The sequence below is a fragment of the Perissodus microlepis genome, chromosome 8 (assembly GCF_051167445.1).
Source record: "Perissodus microlepis isolate ML-2025 ecotype Zambia chromosome 8, ASM5116744v1, whole genome shotgun sequence".
Taxonomy (NCBI): Eukaryota; Metazoa; Chordata; class Actinopteri; order Cichliformes; family Cichlidae; genus Perissodus; species Perissodus microlepis.
In genome coordinates, this window is record NC_140468.1 from 8,716,162 (window position 1) to 8,734,681 (window position 18,520).

The following is an 18,520-nucleotide window of genomic DNA, read 5'->3' on the forward strand; positions in this document are numbered from 1 at the left end:
ATCAGCAAGCTGTTAAAGGTGCCTAATTGTTCTTCATTTCTTCATGTGCTTCCCTCCCCTTTCATCTGTGTCTGGGATTGAGATGCCATATGTTTATGTGTGTCGGTATGTATTTATAGATGGAAAAAAATTATTTGAATGTGTAAATGTTGCGCAAGTACTTCATATTAAAAACATGTCAATGTGTTGGTCTCTGTGTGTGACGTCGGCAGCCTGTCCCAGGTGCTCCATTGATGTTTTCATATGCATGAGTCACATCTTTCATCATTTGGCAGGACAGGTCCTTCATCAGTACTGATGGAGCCTCTACACACATGTAATCAAGACACAGGCACACAGACACACACACACACACACACACACTGGAATACATCCAGGTTTCCAGGCATTTAGTCACCTCAAGGAATGCAAATGACTGTGCTTATTTTTTTTTTTTAAATTCAAAGCACTCAAGTAAAACACTGAAATGATTTTCTGTACAGTGTCTCTCACAGTTATTCTGTTGCTATTACCATTATCTGCTAGCTGTGCCAGCCTTTTCATGCTGTGCAACAACAACAAAACAGAAGAGTCTGCAGCCGTTTTTGCTGTCTTTAGGCACAGTGGTTCATCGAGCAAGTGTCGCAGCCTGCAGTTTGTGTATACAAAGACATATGACTTGTTAAAAAGAAGAGAATTGTTGGAATTAAAAATAATCAAATGACTGATCATCAACAAGTGTGACCATCTCTATGAAATCTGTGGTTTTCACAGTGTTAACGCAATGACACAATCTTCGCGGAGGTGAAGGCCCCAGCATATACACCCTAAGATCAGATCATGAGATACTGGGCTACATCTGAGACTCTGCAGGCTTCAGTTAGTATGTTAAATGTTAAAATGAATAACAGTGCAGTTATAAAAAGACTAAAACCATATAGGTTTGTTTTCTTTTGTGAAGGATTTCCAGGAAAAATCTTAATCTGTTTAAAACATTTTTTGGCCATAATGTGCATAGTTCAGCCGAAGTCCAGATCTCAGTCTGATTGAAATGCTATGCAGGACCTTTAGAAAAATGTCTATAAACAAATGTCTGAAAACCTCAATGAACTGTAAGAAGAGTGCGCTTATTGGTTATTGTTGCTAAAGGTGGTTCTGCAAATTACCTAATTATGGGATTACTTAGTTTTACTTCGACTGCAAAGAGTCCAGTGAAGATTTTCTTTTCCACATGCAAGTAACAAATACAAAATGCAGTTTTAAAATTGTTTTAGTTATTAGGGGGAAAAAGCTATTCAAACCAACAAATTTAAGTCCAGACTAGGCCACAGCCACACCAAAATCTTCATTTTGTCTTTTTAACCACTCAGAGGAGACTTGCTTTTATGTTTCTGGCCATTGTCTTACTGAATAACACAAGCAAGGCTACGCTTCAAAGCATTTCCTCCAGGATTTTCTAGTAGACAACAGAAATCATGATTCCATCAATTATAACAAGTCGTCCAGGTCCTGAAACAGCAAAGCAGCCCTAGACCACCACACCACCTCCACCACATTTAACTGTTAGTATGATGTTCTTTTAATAAAATGCTGTGTTAATTTTATTTGGGCAAGTGTGACATTCAGATCTTCAAATGTTGTTCCGGGTTCTTCTGTGACCTCTTGGATGTGGTGGGCTCTTGGAGCAATTTTGGTGGTCCAGTCAATTTTATGAAGGTTCACCCGTGTTTCTCGCTGTGACTTTTGATTTTTTTTTAGATCCATACATGCATAACAATCCATAGATCCATGGAGATCAGGACAATTTAAAATTCAGACTCAATGAAAAACAAAGTTTTGACAAAGAGTTTTTATGAGTCATCTTAAGGTTAGTTATTAGTTAGTTATATTCATGCAATAGTTGAAACTTTTCACTAACAACTAAAAAAAGGGGAACTGTAATTTAACATATGGTAAATATAAAAACAATATGCAAGAGTTAAAGAATGGCCAAAAAAAAAAAAAGAAAAAGAAAAAAAAGAATGGTGCTGATGTGTTACAGTTACATAAATGTGGAGAGATCTGGTCACAGAGCCCCAGATGGCCTGATAGCATGTAGAGGGTGTTTACTGATGGCTGGGATGAATTACTTTCCCCACAGCAGAATGGAGAAGCTCTTCCAGATGTTAATGTGTAACAAAGAAGTGAAACGTGCAGTTCTTAAAACCTCCATCTGAAGAAGGTTATTTTAGATTATGCTATATTTAGATTATGTTTTTATTAGCATAAGTACATCATTCTCCACTGTATACATTGCTGCTTCATAGATTAAAAGTTCAAATTCAGAAGCATCCATTTTTTTCCTTCTCACCAACAAAAGAAAATGACATAGATGCTTTATGATATAGAGATGGGCATCTCTTCTAACTATACTTTCCTTTTGCACAACAATGCTATCAGATAGTTGTACCCAAAAAGATAAAATCCACCTTCACCTGTTCAAATCCAGGCTTTTTATCTTGGGCCAAAAAGCATGTCTTAATTACATAATTACCAAAGCCCGCTGAGCCTCTTTCTGATCTTCTAGGATGAAAAGCAGTCCAATTACCTCAAATGCTAAAAATATGGGATCAGCAGCAGAGAAGAGGATTAAATCAATATTATGGTCCAATCTAAGGCAATGCTCCAATAACAAAGAAGAAAGTAATGGAAAAATCATAGTGCTCAATGTTTTTGCTCCCGAACATTACTCATCCGGCTTCCTCAATGGAGTCTTATCTCGTTATGACAACAGCATGGAGTAAAAGGTCACCTTGGACTGAGGTATGTTATCTTTGCTTGAATTTGCTTCAGGCAGGGGTTACTGGAGAGTTAACAGCGTGCCATGATCGCCACTCTGTCAGGTTTGGTAAACGCTGACAGAAATTATGTCAAAAGTTGAAAAGTTGACAGCAGATTAGAAGTGACAGAAGAACATCACTGCCAGTTGATGGTATCTTTTTTTCTGCCTTGTATTTGTGTCACCAGCTGACATGTGACCCAAACGCCAAAAGGATATTCCTCCCGGATGCTGCAGCAGATGATTGACCTCCATATGACAAGATCAGCGAAGGAGGCTTTGATCTGTGACCAGATCCTCATCTTCGTCCGCTAGTCTGTCTTTCCTGTCCTTTCTAACTTGTATATTTTCTTAGTTCTTAGTTATCAGATATCACTGTTGTGCCATTGTTTGATATTTAAGTATGTTTAACTGTATTTTCTACACATATGTGTTGATTTTTGATATGTGATCAGAGGTTTGGCAAGTTCCAAATAGAGAAGCTAGTTCAAAAGTCGTGTATGTATTAACAGATGTGTATTTACAGAGAAGTCTGAATTAAGACACTGAACAGCAGGCACTTAGCTGTGCCTCATAATCTACCACAAAATCTCTGTAACATACACACAATGACATGTTTGTATATTTTCAACATGCAACAATTCTTTACAAAAACAGTACTCACCCCTCAGAACTTGATCTTTTGTCACAGCAAAGTCACTGATAACTCAGATCCGAGGTCCTGGTGACATAGTTAGCCTGCTCTCTTATCTCCTTCCTCCTTTGATCACTAATACAGCGGTCCCCAACCCCTGGGCCATGGACCGGTACCGGTCCATGAGTCGTTTGGTACCAGGCCACGAGAGTTGAGGCTCGGGTGTGAAATCTATGGTTTTCAGGGTTTTAATCATTTTTTGGCGTTATTTCTTTTTTTATTGTTTTTATCGTTAACTCCCTGGATCTTTTCCCGGGTGTTATGAATAAATCTTCTCTTTTTTTTGTACTGGTACTGGTTTTATGTTGTTGTATTTATCTGCGACACCTTAAAGGCTGGTCCGTGAAAATATTGTCGGACATAAACCGGTCCGTGGTGCAAAAAAGGTTGGGGACCGTTGCACTATTATATCACTTTCCCTGCTAAACATAATTTATAATGCCACTGTGCTGCCAACATTTACTATAAACAAATTATTGCATCGTTGACGTCAACTGGTTCACGAGCGTTTTCTACAAATGACAGGAAGCTAAATCAAGAAGTACAAGTGATACATTTCCCAGCATTCCCGTCCACCATCAAAACTTTCCTGAGGCGATGCTTGTTTTAAATAATTGAGTGCAAAACGCTTGAATAAATATTTGATGCATAAAAAAAGGCTTTGGTTCACAGTCTGTCCACCTTAACATAATAGTGAACAATGTATTCTGTGTAACCTGAAGGATCCGTATGATATTCCTTTTGATTTGACCCCAGGGCTGAGTAAGATTTGCGATACTAATGTGTAGCTAACCAAAATCTCTAAGGAATGTTTCCAGCACCTTGCACTATGAAACCTTCTATGCTGTGAAGAACTAAGGTCATGGAATCAAGTATCAGGCTACCCAGTTATATGGCTTTGTATTCTATTAGAATACAAATGTTCCTCAACAAAATAGGAGCAACAAAGAAGAAGTACACATGCATATTCTTTCAAAAAGGCTCTTTAATTGGTCTAAGTGATTAATTACAGGGTGAGGGAGCCAGGTAATATAGATACTAGAATAGCTTTCAATTACCTCATTTAAATTTGATCATTAAACAGTTAGAGGAGATGGGAAATAGGGACAATGAGGGAATATAAAAGAGTGGAAAAGAGGGAGTGATGAAAATCGTAATATAGGCAAACTGTAGAGTTAATACAGTAATAACAAATGTTTCAATAAATCAGCGACAGCTTTACAAAAAGAAAAACTAAGAATGTGCCAGAGGTGTATTTAGAAAAAGAGTGACTATAAATTCCTATCATATGTAGAATACATGAATATGACACTAACAGCCTCAATTAACACATTTCTCTATATTGATATAGTATTTAGGATATAGAATTGATTTAATGTCAGGCCCTGTGCGATGTTGTGCTGTACTGTAGCCTCACAGTGAGACACAGCGAGGAACGAGAGTCCATAGTTTAAGACACCTAGTGCTGGTCAATCCTGTCCTGTCACTTTCACCAGTTTGCAGATTGTGTTCACATGGACTGCTTTCACATAGTCAATCCCTTGTCTGCCTCATCACTAAATGAAGATGTGAAGATTTTAGCTCCAAAACATTATGAATATTTAATTAAGTTACCTGAAAATAACAGATGTCTCAAAATGATTATTACTTCAGTTTAGAAAACTGCTGCTGCTTTGTGTTTCTGGAATACAAGCATTTTAATACTGAATGTTTCATGTTGGAATAAAACTCTCCACGTCTGCTTTGCATCTCTCTTAAAATATCTTGCTACAATGGCTGCTTGTTTTTGGTGGTTGTGTTTAAAGATAGTCCATCTATTCGACACCCAAGACTAAATCCCAACCATCCACAATAAAATATACACAACACACACAGCATGAAAACTCTGGTTATAGTTTAACCATGCGCCAACACCATAGACTGCTGTAAATTTTGGTGCACATTGAAGCACAGAAAACACATAAGCGTTGTTCATAAGAAAGCACCTGCCAACGTCAGATTTCGGTAGCTTTCTTGAGGATATATTGGTAACAGTGCAGTCTTCTTTCTGTACTGATTATCGCGTCAGTTCAACATATCGGTAAAATCTGGCGAGCCAAAACTTTTTTCTTTACCACATAAAGTCACATCGAAAATCAACAGTTACTTCAAGTCACACACTTTACCCTTTTACGTTAATCTAACCAATAAACTCTCTCCACAGTGGTAATGTTTTAATGTCCTGTCAACTGTATAACCACAATTTTCACCTTTTGAGGTCCTAGAGGTGTCCAATCAAACTTCAGATTCCAAGCTGGACACCCGTCGCCAGGGCCTAAGTACACAGGGGCTCCCCATAGGCTGCCCCCCTGCTCCCTGACCTACCTGAGCCTCTGATCCAGTCTGGGACCCCTGATAGACCCCGTAGGCTCCATACACACTGTCCTGGTACAACAGAGCCCGCTGTCCCCCACACCCCCCACCACCACAAGCCAACAGCTGGCAAACTGGGCTGGATCCTGGGTGATTGCTAGCAGTCTGGCTGTGGTGCTGCAAGTCCAGAGGACCATGGTAGAGGGGGAGTCCAGGGTATGAGTTCAGGTAATGCGCATACTGTCTGCTGAGCAAGCTGGTGGCTCTCCGTACCACACCCCGCCCTATCCCAGTCCCATGTTGCACTGCTTCTCCATATGTTGGTAGGTGGGTGGAGTGCGAGTAGCGCAGCCGCTGGCCCTTACGCCCATTGGGCTTCCTTTGGTCCTCCCTTATATGGAGGTAGGCCTGGTTCCTTGGGAGGCACAGGTTGTTTCGAAGATGTGCAGGATTGTATGCCTTAGCAGGTGTGGTTTGAGTAAGAATACATGGGAAGAGGTCTGGAAGGGTTGAAGGTGATTGACTGGACAGGGAAGACTGGGATTCATCAAGCTGGTGAATCTGCTCGCTACCCCATGTTGCTTTGAGAAAAGAGGGGCGTCTGTGCCTGCGTCTGCCTCTCAGAACAAGGTCCTCCGGTGGCCAAGAGCCGTAGTTCTCTACACGCGGAGGCATCGTCTCCCCTGCGTAAATATTGTCAACGCTCGGGGACGACATGTGGTTGTCTTGGAGGTGGTTGACTTTAAGCTCACTCAGACACACAGGACTTTTGTCACTCTTTTCCTGCTCCCTGTGTATTCTCCTCTCCACATCCCCATCGTCAAACTGAAAACTCTTGGACCTCCTTTTCCGCCGGGAAAACCCCAGTTGAACATGCTGGTTTTGGGGCGAGGAGGCTGGGTGAGAGGTGTAGATGTCAGGTAGCTGGAGATCGGTGCAGGGAATGAAGGACGAGTGTGAGTGGGTGTCTACATAGAGTCTCCCAGTGGTTTGGTAGTGGTGTGGATGTTGATGAGGGAGTGGCTCTCCAACGGCCAAGTGGGGACTGCTGAGGCTGGAAACAGGAAGTGGTCTGTCATACAGACATGAAGTAGAGCGTGTTGGTAGTGTGTAGCGCAGTGGTGTGGGCCTGCTCACACCCCTCTGCTGTTTCAGAGAGGTTACAGCAGTCAGAGGTGGGGTTAGAGACCGCTGAGGAAGAGAGCAATGATTCTCTGTAATATAAGCAAACCCTGCTGGTACAGCTTCTGTGGCAACTTGTGGAACACGAACAGGCAAGCTGCCACCATGTCGACTCAGCTGTTCAATGGTCTTGGTGGCGTTGTCCAGGGAGCTCTCTACATTAGCGGTGGAGACCAAATCCTTTGCAGTTCGAAGCATCTTAAGCATATTTGCTTGCGCGTAATTGGAGGTCAAATCAGGTTTGGCCAAACCAGACGAACGCCCAGTATCCTCCACTCCATTGAAGCAACTGTAAATACCCTGAAAGATAAACGAGAGGGACAAAAAAAACAAATAAAGAATGAAGACAAGACGTGAGAAAAATTCTTTGCCCCGAAAGATCTTTTTAAGGACTACTTTGGCATTACCTTGAAATACTGTTTTGTTTCTCTTATATGTTTGTATTTCATCTGATCTAATGAGAAAGGCTGAGCTGCATTACAATACAATGTTGTGTGTTATAATAGACCACTGCTGGTTATAACTACAGTGAGAGTTGGTGAATCCTTATTTATAGCTGCTGTCTGTGTTTCTAATATTAGGAAGAAACAGGGAACATAGTGGTGGTTCAGGCAGGGTTCAGGAAGTCAATCTCTGCAACAGTCTTGGCTGATCCACTGATAAGCTTCTCCGATGGAATTGGTAAATCTCACATAGGCCACACTACTGAAGCTGCTTTAGGCTACTCTCAGCTGTGGTGTGTCTGCAAGCAACTTTGCAACCCACCTCCATCTCAGCTTCTCCTCTTAATGATGTCAGTGATTCTGGCTGTAGCTGTGCATTGGATGTTAAGCTGACATATGTTGGTTGCACATATCTGAGGGAAGCACAACAGGTTCAAATAATACTAGTCCTATTCTAGCTGGATATGTCTTTCACAGATTGAACCAACGGCACATATCCAGCCACAGCTTCATCTGTCACAGCAGGAAGAGAAGCTACCGTTCTGCTCACATCCAGATGTCTACTGTCTGTACTGCATTACTTCTCTCAATTACCACAGACAAGAATGACTCAAAAGACAAGAAAACAGAATTTAGGAATAAATCAAGAAATCACTGGTTAGCCACAAACTGTTTAACTTTGAATCGTCCTAGTGGGAACAATTTGACAGATGAGATTTCCCCCATCTTAAAGTGATGACCCACCTCTTATATACTAAACATCCCATTGGCATAAAAATAGATTTCATTAATATCTTATCTTGTCACCGAGGCAAGTCTTAGTCACCAGTAAATTATGCATTCTCCCCGAACCCAAAGAAAAACTGTTTAAGCTGAGAGGATTGAACCAATAGAGGCACATGGGGACACATGCCTAAAGTCCCTTACAGAACAAACTGTCTCTAACTGCATGGACAAACAAAGAGCCAAATCCCATGACTGTTCTCTGCTTACAGTTAGCTGAGACATCCTGAAAGAGCCAAATTTAATTTGGTCCTTGGGGCCGCCCCATATGGATTAATGATCAGATAGTCATTTAGCCGTTAATCTGATAAAACCCAGATCCAGGCACAATGGTATGATTACACAGTAGAGGAGGCTGGAGTCCATAGACATTTTCCTGGCTGTAACTGAGGCCAGAGCATTTTGCCTCAATAACCACATTCCAAAACAACTGCATCAACAAACTGGGTAGTGATTTAGGCTAATTGAACATTAGGCAATCAAAGTTAAATGCTGAGTAAACATCAGAATTAGAGCTGCTTTTCATCCTTTTTTGTCTCTCCCCTCTCATTCTTAATAAGAATACTGTACCATTTTAGCTAACATTATAACAAGGCCTTTCAATAACGCAATGTAATTGCATGCAAATACACAGCCATTTGCATTAATTTATCATCACATAAAAGCCACTTCGTGTAAAACAACATGTTAAATGAAGAAAAAAACCAACCAACCACTTAGAGCCAAAATAATATACCAGCCAGTCTTTCAATCTCTCCAGCAAGCTGTTATACAACTAATCAAATTACAGGGGGCCAATCAGTCACTTAACTAAATGATCAATGCAAAAATCAGCGAGGCAATTTCTCAATCCCCCTTCTGTAAATCATGCAATCAGTTATCAAACCAACCGAGGATGCATAAACAACCCAGCTCTCTCACAAAAACAACTTAATCAACTGACAAGAGGCAACCTGATAGCTGAGAGGTTAGAGCACATAACAGCCATCCATCCATTTTCTTCATCGCTTATCCAGCCAGGGTCAGAGTGAGGCTGGAGCCAATCCCAGCTGACACTGGCCAAGAGGCGGGATATACTCCGGATAGCTCACCAGTCCATCTCAGGGCTAACACAGAGATAGACAGGTGTTCGAGCTAACATCAACACATACGGCCAATTAACCTGAGGCAGGAAGCCTAAGCACCCAGAAAAAAGCCAGGTGGGCACAGGGAAATCATTCAAAGTCCACAAATAAAGGCCCCAGCCAACCAGCAGGTCGGAACCCAGCGTTAACCTCTGTACCAAAGAGCCATATCAACTGTTAAAAAAGAAGATTTAATCCAATATATGTAATATATTCATTATATATATTAAAATCAATATGTATGTCTAAATCTTTTTTGCATTTTCTGTGTCCTCACTGGACCACAGTGCAACCCTGGAACATACCAGATGTGCACAAATGCCATCAGCAGTGATCCCATCCCAATTCCCGCTTGATTTTTGCTGCCTGCTTTCTTTCTATCCTGCCTGTTTTTGTTGCTCCTATTTCCACGAAGGCAATAAAACAACAAAAATCAGTGAACAAACTTGCAAATCTCACCCTGCTGATGGCCAACAGGAAGTCAAGTTTGTGAGACTTGTGAAGGGAGTGTCTTAGTTTCCAGTAAAGCAGGTGTTCCCAGGCAAAGACCAGCAAGCTGAGGCCCATAGCCACCAGTAGCATGTAGAATACACCTGCCATGTTGTCGATGTCCAACTTGCTGCTCATTACTTCGTTCTTCTCATTCTGGCAGATGCCTGACAACCAAACTGTCTCTAAGCGCTCGGTGTCTCCTAAAAGGGATGAAGATTTATGGGAGTTAGTCAGAGACATGACAGCTTTATAGTAACCTGAAGATAACCATTTCCATAATGAACATGCCATATGTTTTAGAGGTTTTTACACTGTAGTTGGACAGTCTAAGGACAGTTCTTGTGACTCACACAGGACGAGGGCTGTATGACTCTAGAGCTAACTTCAGGCAACTCTGAGTTCCATAGTGTGAATGCTTGTTGTAAACAAAGCAAACAATTATTCTGGATAGATGAACTTTTTAAGGTGTTTTAAGTTTTTGGAGTAGACCAAAAGTTTTTGTTTTGTTTTGTTTTAGAAAACAGCTTTATTTATAAAAACAAAATATTCAAATGTCATAGGTTTCAATTTCTCATAATAAACCTATGATAATTATTATTCAGTTTGCATGACTCATTCTGTATTGCGGCCTAGGAATCGTAACAATTGGGGCCTCGTCCAATATTCCCACCTTTAATTTTGGGAAAATGTGAGTAAATATAGTCTAGTTGTTGGTTTTGTGGACTGTATGATTTGCACTTGTCTTTCCACTTTCCCTGGCCACATTAATGGCCCAATCACAGGGCAAAGGGTTATTAAATTTTGATGATTTCCTTCTATTAAATTAACCCTACATATTGGGGAGAAATGTGCTCAGATTGGAGTGTGTTTAATTTGGGTTATTGTTCTTTTTGCACACACATCATATGCCACACACTTGCCAGCTCATCCATGCACTGCTTCACACCACTGATATGAATTTACACTCATCACGATTATTATTAAGTTTAATTAACCTGTGGTAATCCTTATTCATTTGGTGGTGCAACTTCATTCTTTGTTGCCTATGAGCTGACCATATATAGTGGAGATCTGTGTGGCTGGAACACAGGTATGTCTAACTGAAGTGAATATTTCCATCTGTGGAGATACTGTATAGCTTTAATGTGAATATGTGAATTATAAAGGGAGATATTAAGTGCATATTGTACTGTATATTTAGGTAATTATTAATGTTTTTGAAATTCAACAAAGTTTTGGACCAAAACTCAAAGATATGTATGCGTAAGGTGTACACAAAAGCTTTATACATATGCATATTTTGTCTTCTTTGTTTTTCTGGTCATGTTAATGCATTCCCCTGTTCCAATACAGCACCCTTTATATCAGAGAATGTAAGGTCCCTGAACATATCTCCATTAAATATCATTACCACATAAGCCACCCCTCTAGGCCTCTGAACAGGTGGCCACCTCTTGAGCTGAGCTCTCACCAGCGGCCCATTTTATCACCCAGTTACCGTATGTTGACCATAAACACACTGTTAGTTACATCATCACGGAAAACTCGGAGTGAGTGTGAGTGTGTGCGTATGCGGGGAGGGTGCTCTTAAGCTCTCAGAGGAGGGAGGATATTAACTCCACACCGGCGGCAGCCACCATGGTGAATGTGTTTGTGTGTATGTGTAGGTAGGACGTGTATATAGGTGTGTGTGTGAGTGTGTCACAGAGATAATCATATCCCTAACATTTCCTGCTGTTCTGCAGGATATTAACTCTTCCCTGTAAGCCCACTTCCCTGCTGATACAGCACACACTGAACTGGACTGACTCCAGATCCATGGTGCACATACAGTATGCCACAGAGACAGAAATAAACACAGACGTTTACAGTTGAGGAAAATCTAAAAGTGTGTGCAGGTACGAGATGTACTTTTTAAAATGAAAGATTTGGATCTGTGCCTACCATCTCCAAGGAACTGCAACAGTGCTAGATCAATAGGTCGTTTCCAGCGTGAGTCTTTCTCCAGAGCGATGCCATACCCCGTGGTGGCAAACACTTTCCCACTGCCGATGGTCACCAGTTTGCAGCCCTCATCCTTCCCGGCCATGTAGTTTAAAACAGCAGCATCATAAATGAAGGCGTCCAGCTTCCTGCATGCAAATGGAGTATCTTAAGTGTAGTGGTTGTTTGATGTTTTTATATTCTCTCTCTCTCTCTATATATATATACATCTGTATGGTTTTATTTCCACCCTGATGAAGCTTCAAATCCAAATGCATCAGTCAGTCAATAAAGTTATTCTATATATTACAAGTTCTGCTGGATTTTTCCGACTGTAAGCTCTCCTCATGAACCACAGACGTAGGTGAAGTTGTTCCAGAATCCCCTGCATCGTGTGTTTCACTGCCTAACTTTGCCCTCCTAATCCTTCTGATTTCTCTTTTCCTTTTTGCATATTTGTCATATTTGCATGTGTTAGATCATGAACACATTTTAATATTAGACAAAGATTACAGAGTAAACACAAAATGTAGTTTTTTTAAATAATGACTTCTTTTATCAAGCAAGTAAAGTTATCGAAACCTACCTGGTCCTGTGTGGAAAAGCAGTTATATCCTAAACGTAAGTAACTAACAACCTGGCTGTGACAAGAATTGCAATCAAGTGTTTGTGAAAACTGGCAACTGATGGCAGCAGATGGCCACCCCACCCTGAGCCTGGTTCTGCTGGAGTTTATATCCTGGTAAAAGGAGTTTTTCCTTCCCACTATCGCCAAGTGCTTTCTCCTCGGTGGTCTTTGGCTGTATTATTGCAGGATCTTTACCTTATAAATAAAGCGCCTTGAGGCAACAGATTAATTTTGTGCTATTTGAATTGAATTGAATAGATGACGGCATCTTGAAGCAGCAAAGCAGCCCCAGGCCATTGCACTACCACAGCCATGTCTGACTGCTGGTACCATGTCAGGACTCAGAGCTTCCAAAATGTTTGTCTTGTCAGGCCACTGAATATTTTCCCCAAACTCTAAGGGATGATCAAGATTTGGCAAATGTGAGAAGAGCTTTGAGTTCTTTTTGGTCAACAGTGGTTTTCGCCTTGGAACTCTTCCATGAATATCATTTTTGCCCAGTCTCTGAAGGCCCAGTGAGGCCTGCAGTTCCTTAGATGTTGTTCTGGGCTCTTGGAATAACTTTGCTAGACCAGCCACTGCTCCAAGTTTTGTCCATTTCTGGATAATCACTCTCATCGTGGTTTAGTGGAGTATCAAAGCCTTAGAAACTGCTTTGTAAAACTTTCCAAAGTAATAGACATCAGTGTGACTTCAGTGTCATTAGAGGGTGGCATAATATGATGCTTTTTCAACAGGTGTAGCAGTAATCATGCCTAAGTATGGTTTGTGACATTTAACTCAAATTAAAACAAAAAAAGGTTAATCGCAGTTAATTCATGTTCCAACAAGAGTTGGGTATATATTTTCACAAAGCACCAGCATCAGATTGGATAGAATTTCTCCCTTAGTGAATTTTTTTTTGTACTTACTGAGTTGTGTACTCTGTGTGTAGTTTGGGGTATTTTAGCCTATCAAATAGGAATGTGGTATTTTACTTACTACAGCCCACATTCTGCCTTCTAGTCCGACATTACTGTCAGTTAATTTAAAAAGCAATCATCTAGTTTGAATCTTGCTTGATAGTAGAAATTCATCAAAAAGAAGCTTTACTCAGCTTTTTTTAAAGTATAATGCCAAATTTAAATGCACCAGTTGAGAGCCTCTCTCTTACAACACGCTGAAAAGTCTCGAACAGAAACCCAGGCTGTCGGATACAAGGATATTGTTGGACCCAAAGCTACAGCTACAGGCTCTGTGAGGCTGAATTAAGATAAAAAACACTTTGGGCAAAGAGGTAACGTCAACGGGTTCACAATGACAGGCAAGTATTCACGGGCTAATATCTGTTCCCTGCAGACAGTGACTGTCTGCAACAAAATTGAGTTGGTTGGATAAAGTTAGGACATTGCATTAGATTAAAAAGTCAAAGGATCAACACAATAGTTACGATTTATGCGCTTGGGCTCATGGATACCTGCACTAAATTTAATGGAATCTATCTCACTACATTAACCTCCTATCTATCTTGTACTTGATCGTGACACCAAAGTATCTGATACAATTACTTCATCATCTCGCCACCGTGAATGCTTTTGCCGAATTTCAGAGCAGTCCATAAGTAGGTGGCCTTTTACGTCTGGAACTGACTGACAACACACTCCATCAGGTGCATTACTAATTAAAGGTAAAAAAAAAAAAAAGAAAGAAAGAAAGAAAATGTTGGATCAGATGTCTGATAATCTATTTTTACTTCAGAGGGAAACCAAGAAAATCAGTAAAAAAAATATAAAGAGCGCACAACTGGTTTATAAAAAATGTCCCAAGTCACCTGTATGGTTCTTCAAAAATGATCTGGTCCTTTGTGAAGTTGGCATTCTCGACAGCTCTTTTCTATACAAATTAAGCTCTACTAGAAATGACTTTAAACCTAAAAATACACCCATCAGATTGGCCTAATTTAGAAATAGATACATAGAGCATCGAATCTCAACTGTACTATACAAATTCTAATAATTATTACTATGTCTTTACTTGGATGAGGGCCAATTAAATATAATTTTCTATCAAAATGTGTAATATATTTAAAATGTAATTAAAACTTTACCCATTTTTGAGGCTTTCTAGGGCTTCCTCCACCCCTTTCTGGTTGTATTTCATCATGTACGTGTGCATGTCGGGGTAGTTGCTGCGGATGTTTCTCTCTGTGCTTCCATTTGGGACGGTCCCGAAGCGGAAAGGAGGGTAATGCTCATGTGGTCTCTGGAACTGCAGGGAGACGGAGGAAGAGAGAAAAGGGAAAGGGGAGAAGACGCATGAGATAAGTGAGACATAGTGAAATAAGAGACTTTCAGTGAGGAGAAAAGCATAAAGAGAGAAGGAGTAAGCAGTGACAAGAGACTGACGGTAGTCAGGGAAGAATATGGAAGTGGGAGAGAACAAAAAAATGCTGATGAGGAGAAGAGCAAAAGGGGAAAAAGATATTTTAAAATGTAGACAGGGAAAACTGAGGAGAGTAAAGAAAAATGAAGACATGAAAAAGGAGTATGGGCTTAAATTGTGTCATAAATATTTTGTACTTGTAAATCAGGATTTCTATGTGTAAAAAGAATTTGTATGTGTAAAAAAGATTTGTATGTGGACTTAGCCAAAAAAAAATACGTCTGAAACTCTGCAAGTTGCAAGTACGAATTTTGACCCTATTTTTCTTCCTTTCATCTGATTGGTCAATGTCATGTCAATCACAAATTTAACTATCCAATCAGAGAACAGATGGGTTTGGCTATTGGAGGGGTGCTTTATGGAGCTTCAGGTCCTTGAAGGGAATAAATGCCCTAAAGGAGTGTCAGAGAACAAAAAACAAAGGAAAGACCAAAGGATGTGGAAAAGAGGAGGCAAAAGACGAAAGAGCAGAAGAAACAGGTGAAATAAAAAGAAGATGAAGGATGTGCAGAGGAAAGAATAAAAAGGAAGGAAAGGAGAAAGAAAAAAGAAAAAGAATTCAGAAAAAGGAGAAAAGGAAACATAAAGGGAAATTAGGAAGAATCTTAGGCAAGAAATTGTGAATCAATAAATGGAGAGGGAATTAAAAATAAACTAAAGAGCAGACATAAGTGTGAAGTAACATGGTAGAAAGGAGCCAAAAGGATGAGGGACTACTTAGATGAACTGAAAATAATTTATTTCAATTTGATGAGCTGGACCACACCCCAAACACTTAAATTTCTACAAATGCCTGCTGGCACCACGTACTCTCTGCTGACATTTTCTCTGGCTCAACGTCTCTCAAAGGTATGATGGCGATTTGCTAGGCCCAGAAGCCACCACCGATCCTTGGTAAAGCCTCCTCCAAACTACAGCCTCTGCCCAAGCTCCCTGCCTCATCTTCAATTAGCGCCTGTCATTCATATTTCAGGTTGAGGTTCTTGCTAATGAAATCCATCTTAAAGTCATTCCATTTTTTTCCAAAACTGATCTTATCGGCGACTAAACGTAACGCTGTATAAATGGAATGGAAGCCACTCAGTCACCTCAGTGTTATTAAAATCTGATATCAACATGCATGAGTTCGAATCATTTCACTGCACAGAGATGATCCTAGTGTGGTTCAATCTGTGGCTGATCGAAGTTCGCGTTTGATTAGATGATGCAGAGACCAGAATGAAGCCGAAATATGTCTGTTAACGCTCAATTAGACTGTAAACAGCAAAGAGCTATTCATCTTGGTTACAGCGTTGACCTTTTGTGCTGAGCACGAATGAATGGGCCAATCAAAATGTGAGCGTACGAGTAGATGCGTCTATGTGTGTTCATATAATCACGCTTTAGCTGCATTGCAATGGCTTTCGATGAGAGGCTTTTTGTTATAATGAGCTATTTGGGGGAAAAAAGGCCACATCACAGCCAGAAGATTAGAAATTACAGGATAGGTTCACATTGTGCAAGTCTATCTTAATTTGACACCCATACATACAACTGAAGAATTATTGGTTGCTGTAATTGCTTCTCCCGTCCATGCTGGCCATCAAGAGATTCCCTCTAAAAGCAATTTCATTGTAATTGATGGGGCGATGTCCTGAGCTCCTCTTGTGTACAAAATTGCAGAGTGTGTTTAAGTTAATAAAATAATAATATGTAGCATCAACAGCCTTTTAGTGACTAATTGCAGCTTTGAAAAACAGTTTCTGTGGAAGCAAAGGGCAGAATTTCACACAACAATTCCTGAACTTGAAAGGTTACTGCAATTTTATACAGATCAAGGCCTACAGAGTTTGTTCCCATTAGTTTGAAATTACTTTAATAGAAAAAAGGGCAGTTATGCATGTCTCATATTGTATGTGGGCATTAAAATACACTTATTTTAGTACATAATGACTGTACAAAAAGTCCTCTTACTGAGGAAACTCTTTAGGTTAAATTTTAGGAAATAAATTTCTATCATTAGGATTAAGCCAGTAATCTCGTTCAGCAGTGCGTCCTATGACCTTTTCTTTTCTTTTTTTTTAAATCAAAAGTACACACAAGTATCAAGTACAAATGCCTCATGGTAAACTTAAAACCTCATGATTGCGATTATAATCACATCACAATTATAATCATCCTTTTACCTTATGTATTATCTGTTCTTATTTACAGCATCAGAAGATTCCCATTTCATCTGAGCTGGAGACATTTTTCCAAACCTGAATATGAAACACCTACACTACAGTGATGTGTATAATAAATCCACAGCTCACAAATAATCCCCCCCAAAAAGTATTTCATCCTGTTTGAGAAATTTCAGAACTTCACGGGTGGTAAGGTGGTGCGGTGATTAGCATTGTTGCCTCACAGCATGCAAGTTCGGGGTCCTCCTTAAATATTCTGTGTGTAGTTTGAGCTCCCTGTGCCTGTGGATTTTCTCTGGGGATGCCAGTATCCTCCCAAGGTCCAAATACATGCTTGTTAGGTTAACTGGTGATCTGAAACTGACTGTAGTTGTAGATGTGTAATAGATAAAGCACTGCATGAATGGCTTTAGTGACTTGTTGTGTAAAGCGCTTTGAGTGAACAGTAAGACCACAAACCTGCTATGTAAGTGTTGCTACACTTTATTATTATTAGCCAGCTGTTTAAGAAAATTGAAAACTTTATTTTTCAATAAAAAAATGTTCTTGTGATCTTTTTCATCACTGTGAAGTCACCACAGTACTGCAAACTAACCTGTTTATCATGCACTAAATAACACAACATTTAAAGTTATTACAGCTTAGTTTGTTTTGCAGGATGTTTCACAATATGAAAATACATACTTTATCCAAATGCATCATATACAATTCAAATATATGATGATAATTATGGCATTACACATAAGCTTCAAATCTGCAATTTAGTGCTAGCTAGATTCTGGAGTACTGCAAAAGACACCTGCGCTTCTTCCGGCCCACTTAAGCTCCAGAGTTAAACCAAAAGTAACGAGTCCATTTTTAAAATGTAAGAAGTAGAAAGTACACATATTTGTTTAAAAATTTAGGGAATAACAGTAAAAAGTTATCTGAAAAATAAATACTCAAATAAAGTGCAGATACCTGAAATTCTATTTAATTTAATTTAATATTTGCACTTTATTACTTCCCACCTGTGGCTATTAGCAGAGATGGACAGTAACTGTAATCTGATTACTTGTTTCAAGTAACAAGTAAAGTAAGGGATTATGATTGCAAAACAGTAATTAGTAATTAGTAATCAGTAAAGAAATGGCATTACTTTCTTGGAGAAGTAATCAGTAATTAGTAACTAATTACTATTTTCAAGTAACTTGACCAACACTGGCTCTTAGTAACTTAAACCCTATTTAGTCTAATTGGCTCATGATAGAGAATAAATAATAAAGAATGATCATATAGTTATGCATGCTAAGAAACTAAATATTGAGATATATTTGGGTTTAAATAAAGCTCTTCTTTTGGATAGATTCATATTTTGTCCATAGTTAGTGCCACAGAGCAGATTTCTTTCTATTAATTTTCTTTGGAAATTCTAGGAAATTATGATGTTATTTTCAGAACAAGACATATTTCAAAG

The 18,520-nt window shown here is 39.6% G+C and overlaps 1 protein-coding gene across 1 annotated transcript in view; it reads right to left on the bottom strand.

Annotated features, from left to right (window-relative positions):
* Nucleotides 1-4,458: 4,458 nt before the first annotated feature.
* LOC146381326 (glutamate receptor ionotropic, NMDA 2C-like) overlaps nucleotides 4,459-18,520 on the bottom strand; it is a 61,876-nt gene continuing 47,814 nt past the window's right edge. Inside the window, exons 14-17 of the mRNA XM_084937308.1 lie at nucleotides 14,565-14,725; nucleotides 11,812-11,999; nucleotides 9,835-10,067; nucleotides 4,459-7,325 (exon numbers count right to left, since the gene is read on the bottom strand). Of these exons, the coding sequence (XP_084793434.1) occupies nucleotides 5,766-7,325; nucleotides 9,835-10,067; nucleotides 11,812-11,999; nucleotides 14,565-14,725 (2,142 nt within the window). The 3' untranslated portion in view covers nucleotides 4,459-5,765. The remainder of the gene's footprint in view (nucleotides 7,326-9,834; nucleotides 10,068-11,811; nucleotides 12,000-14,564; nucleotides 14,726-18,520) is intronic.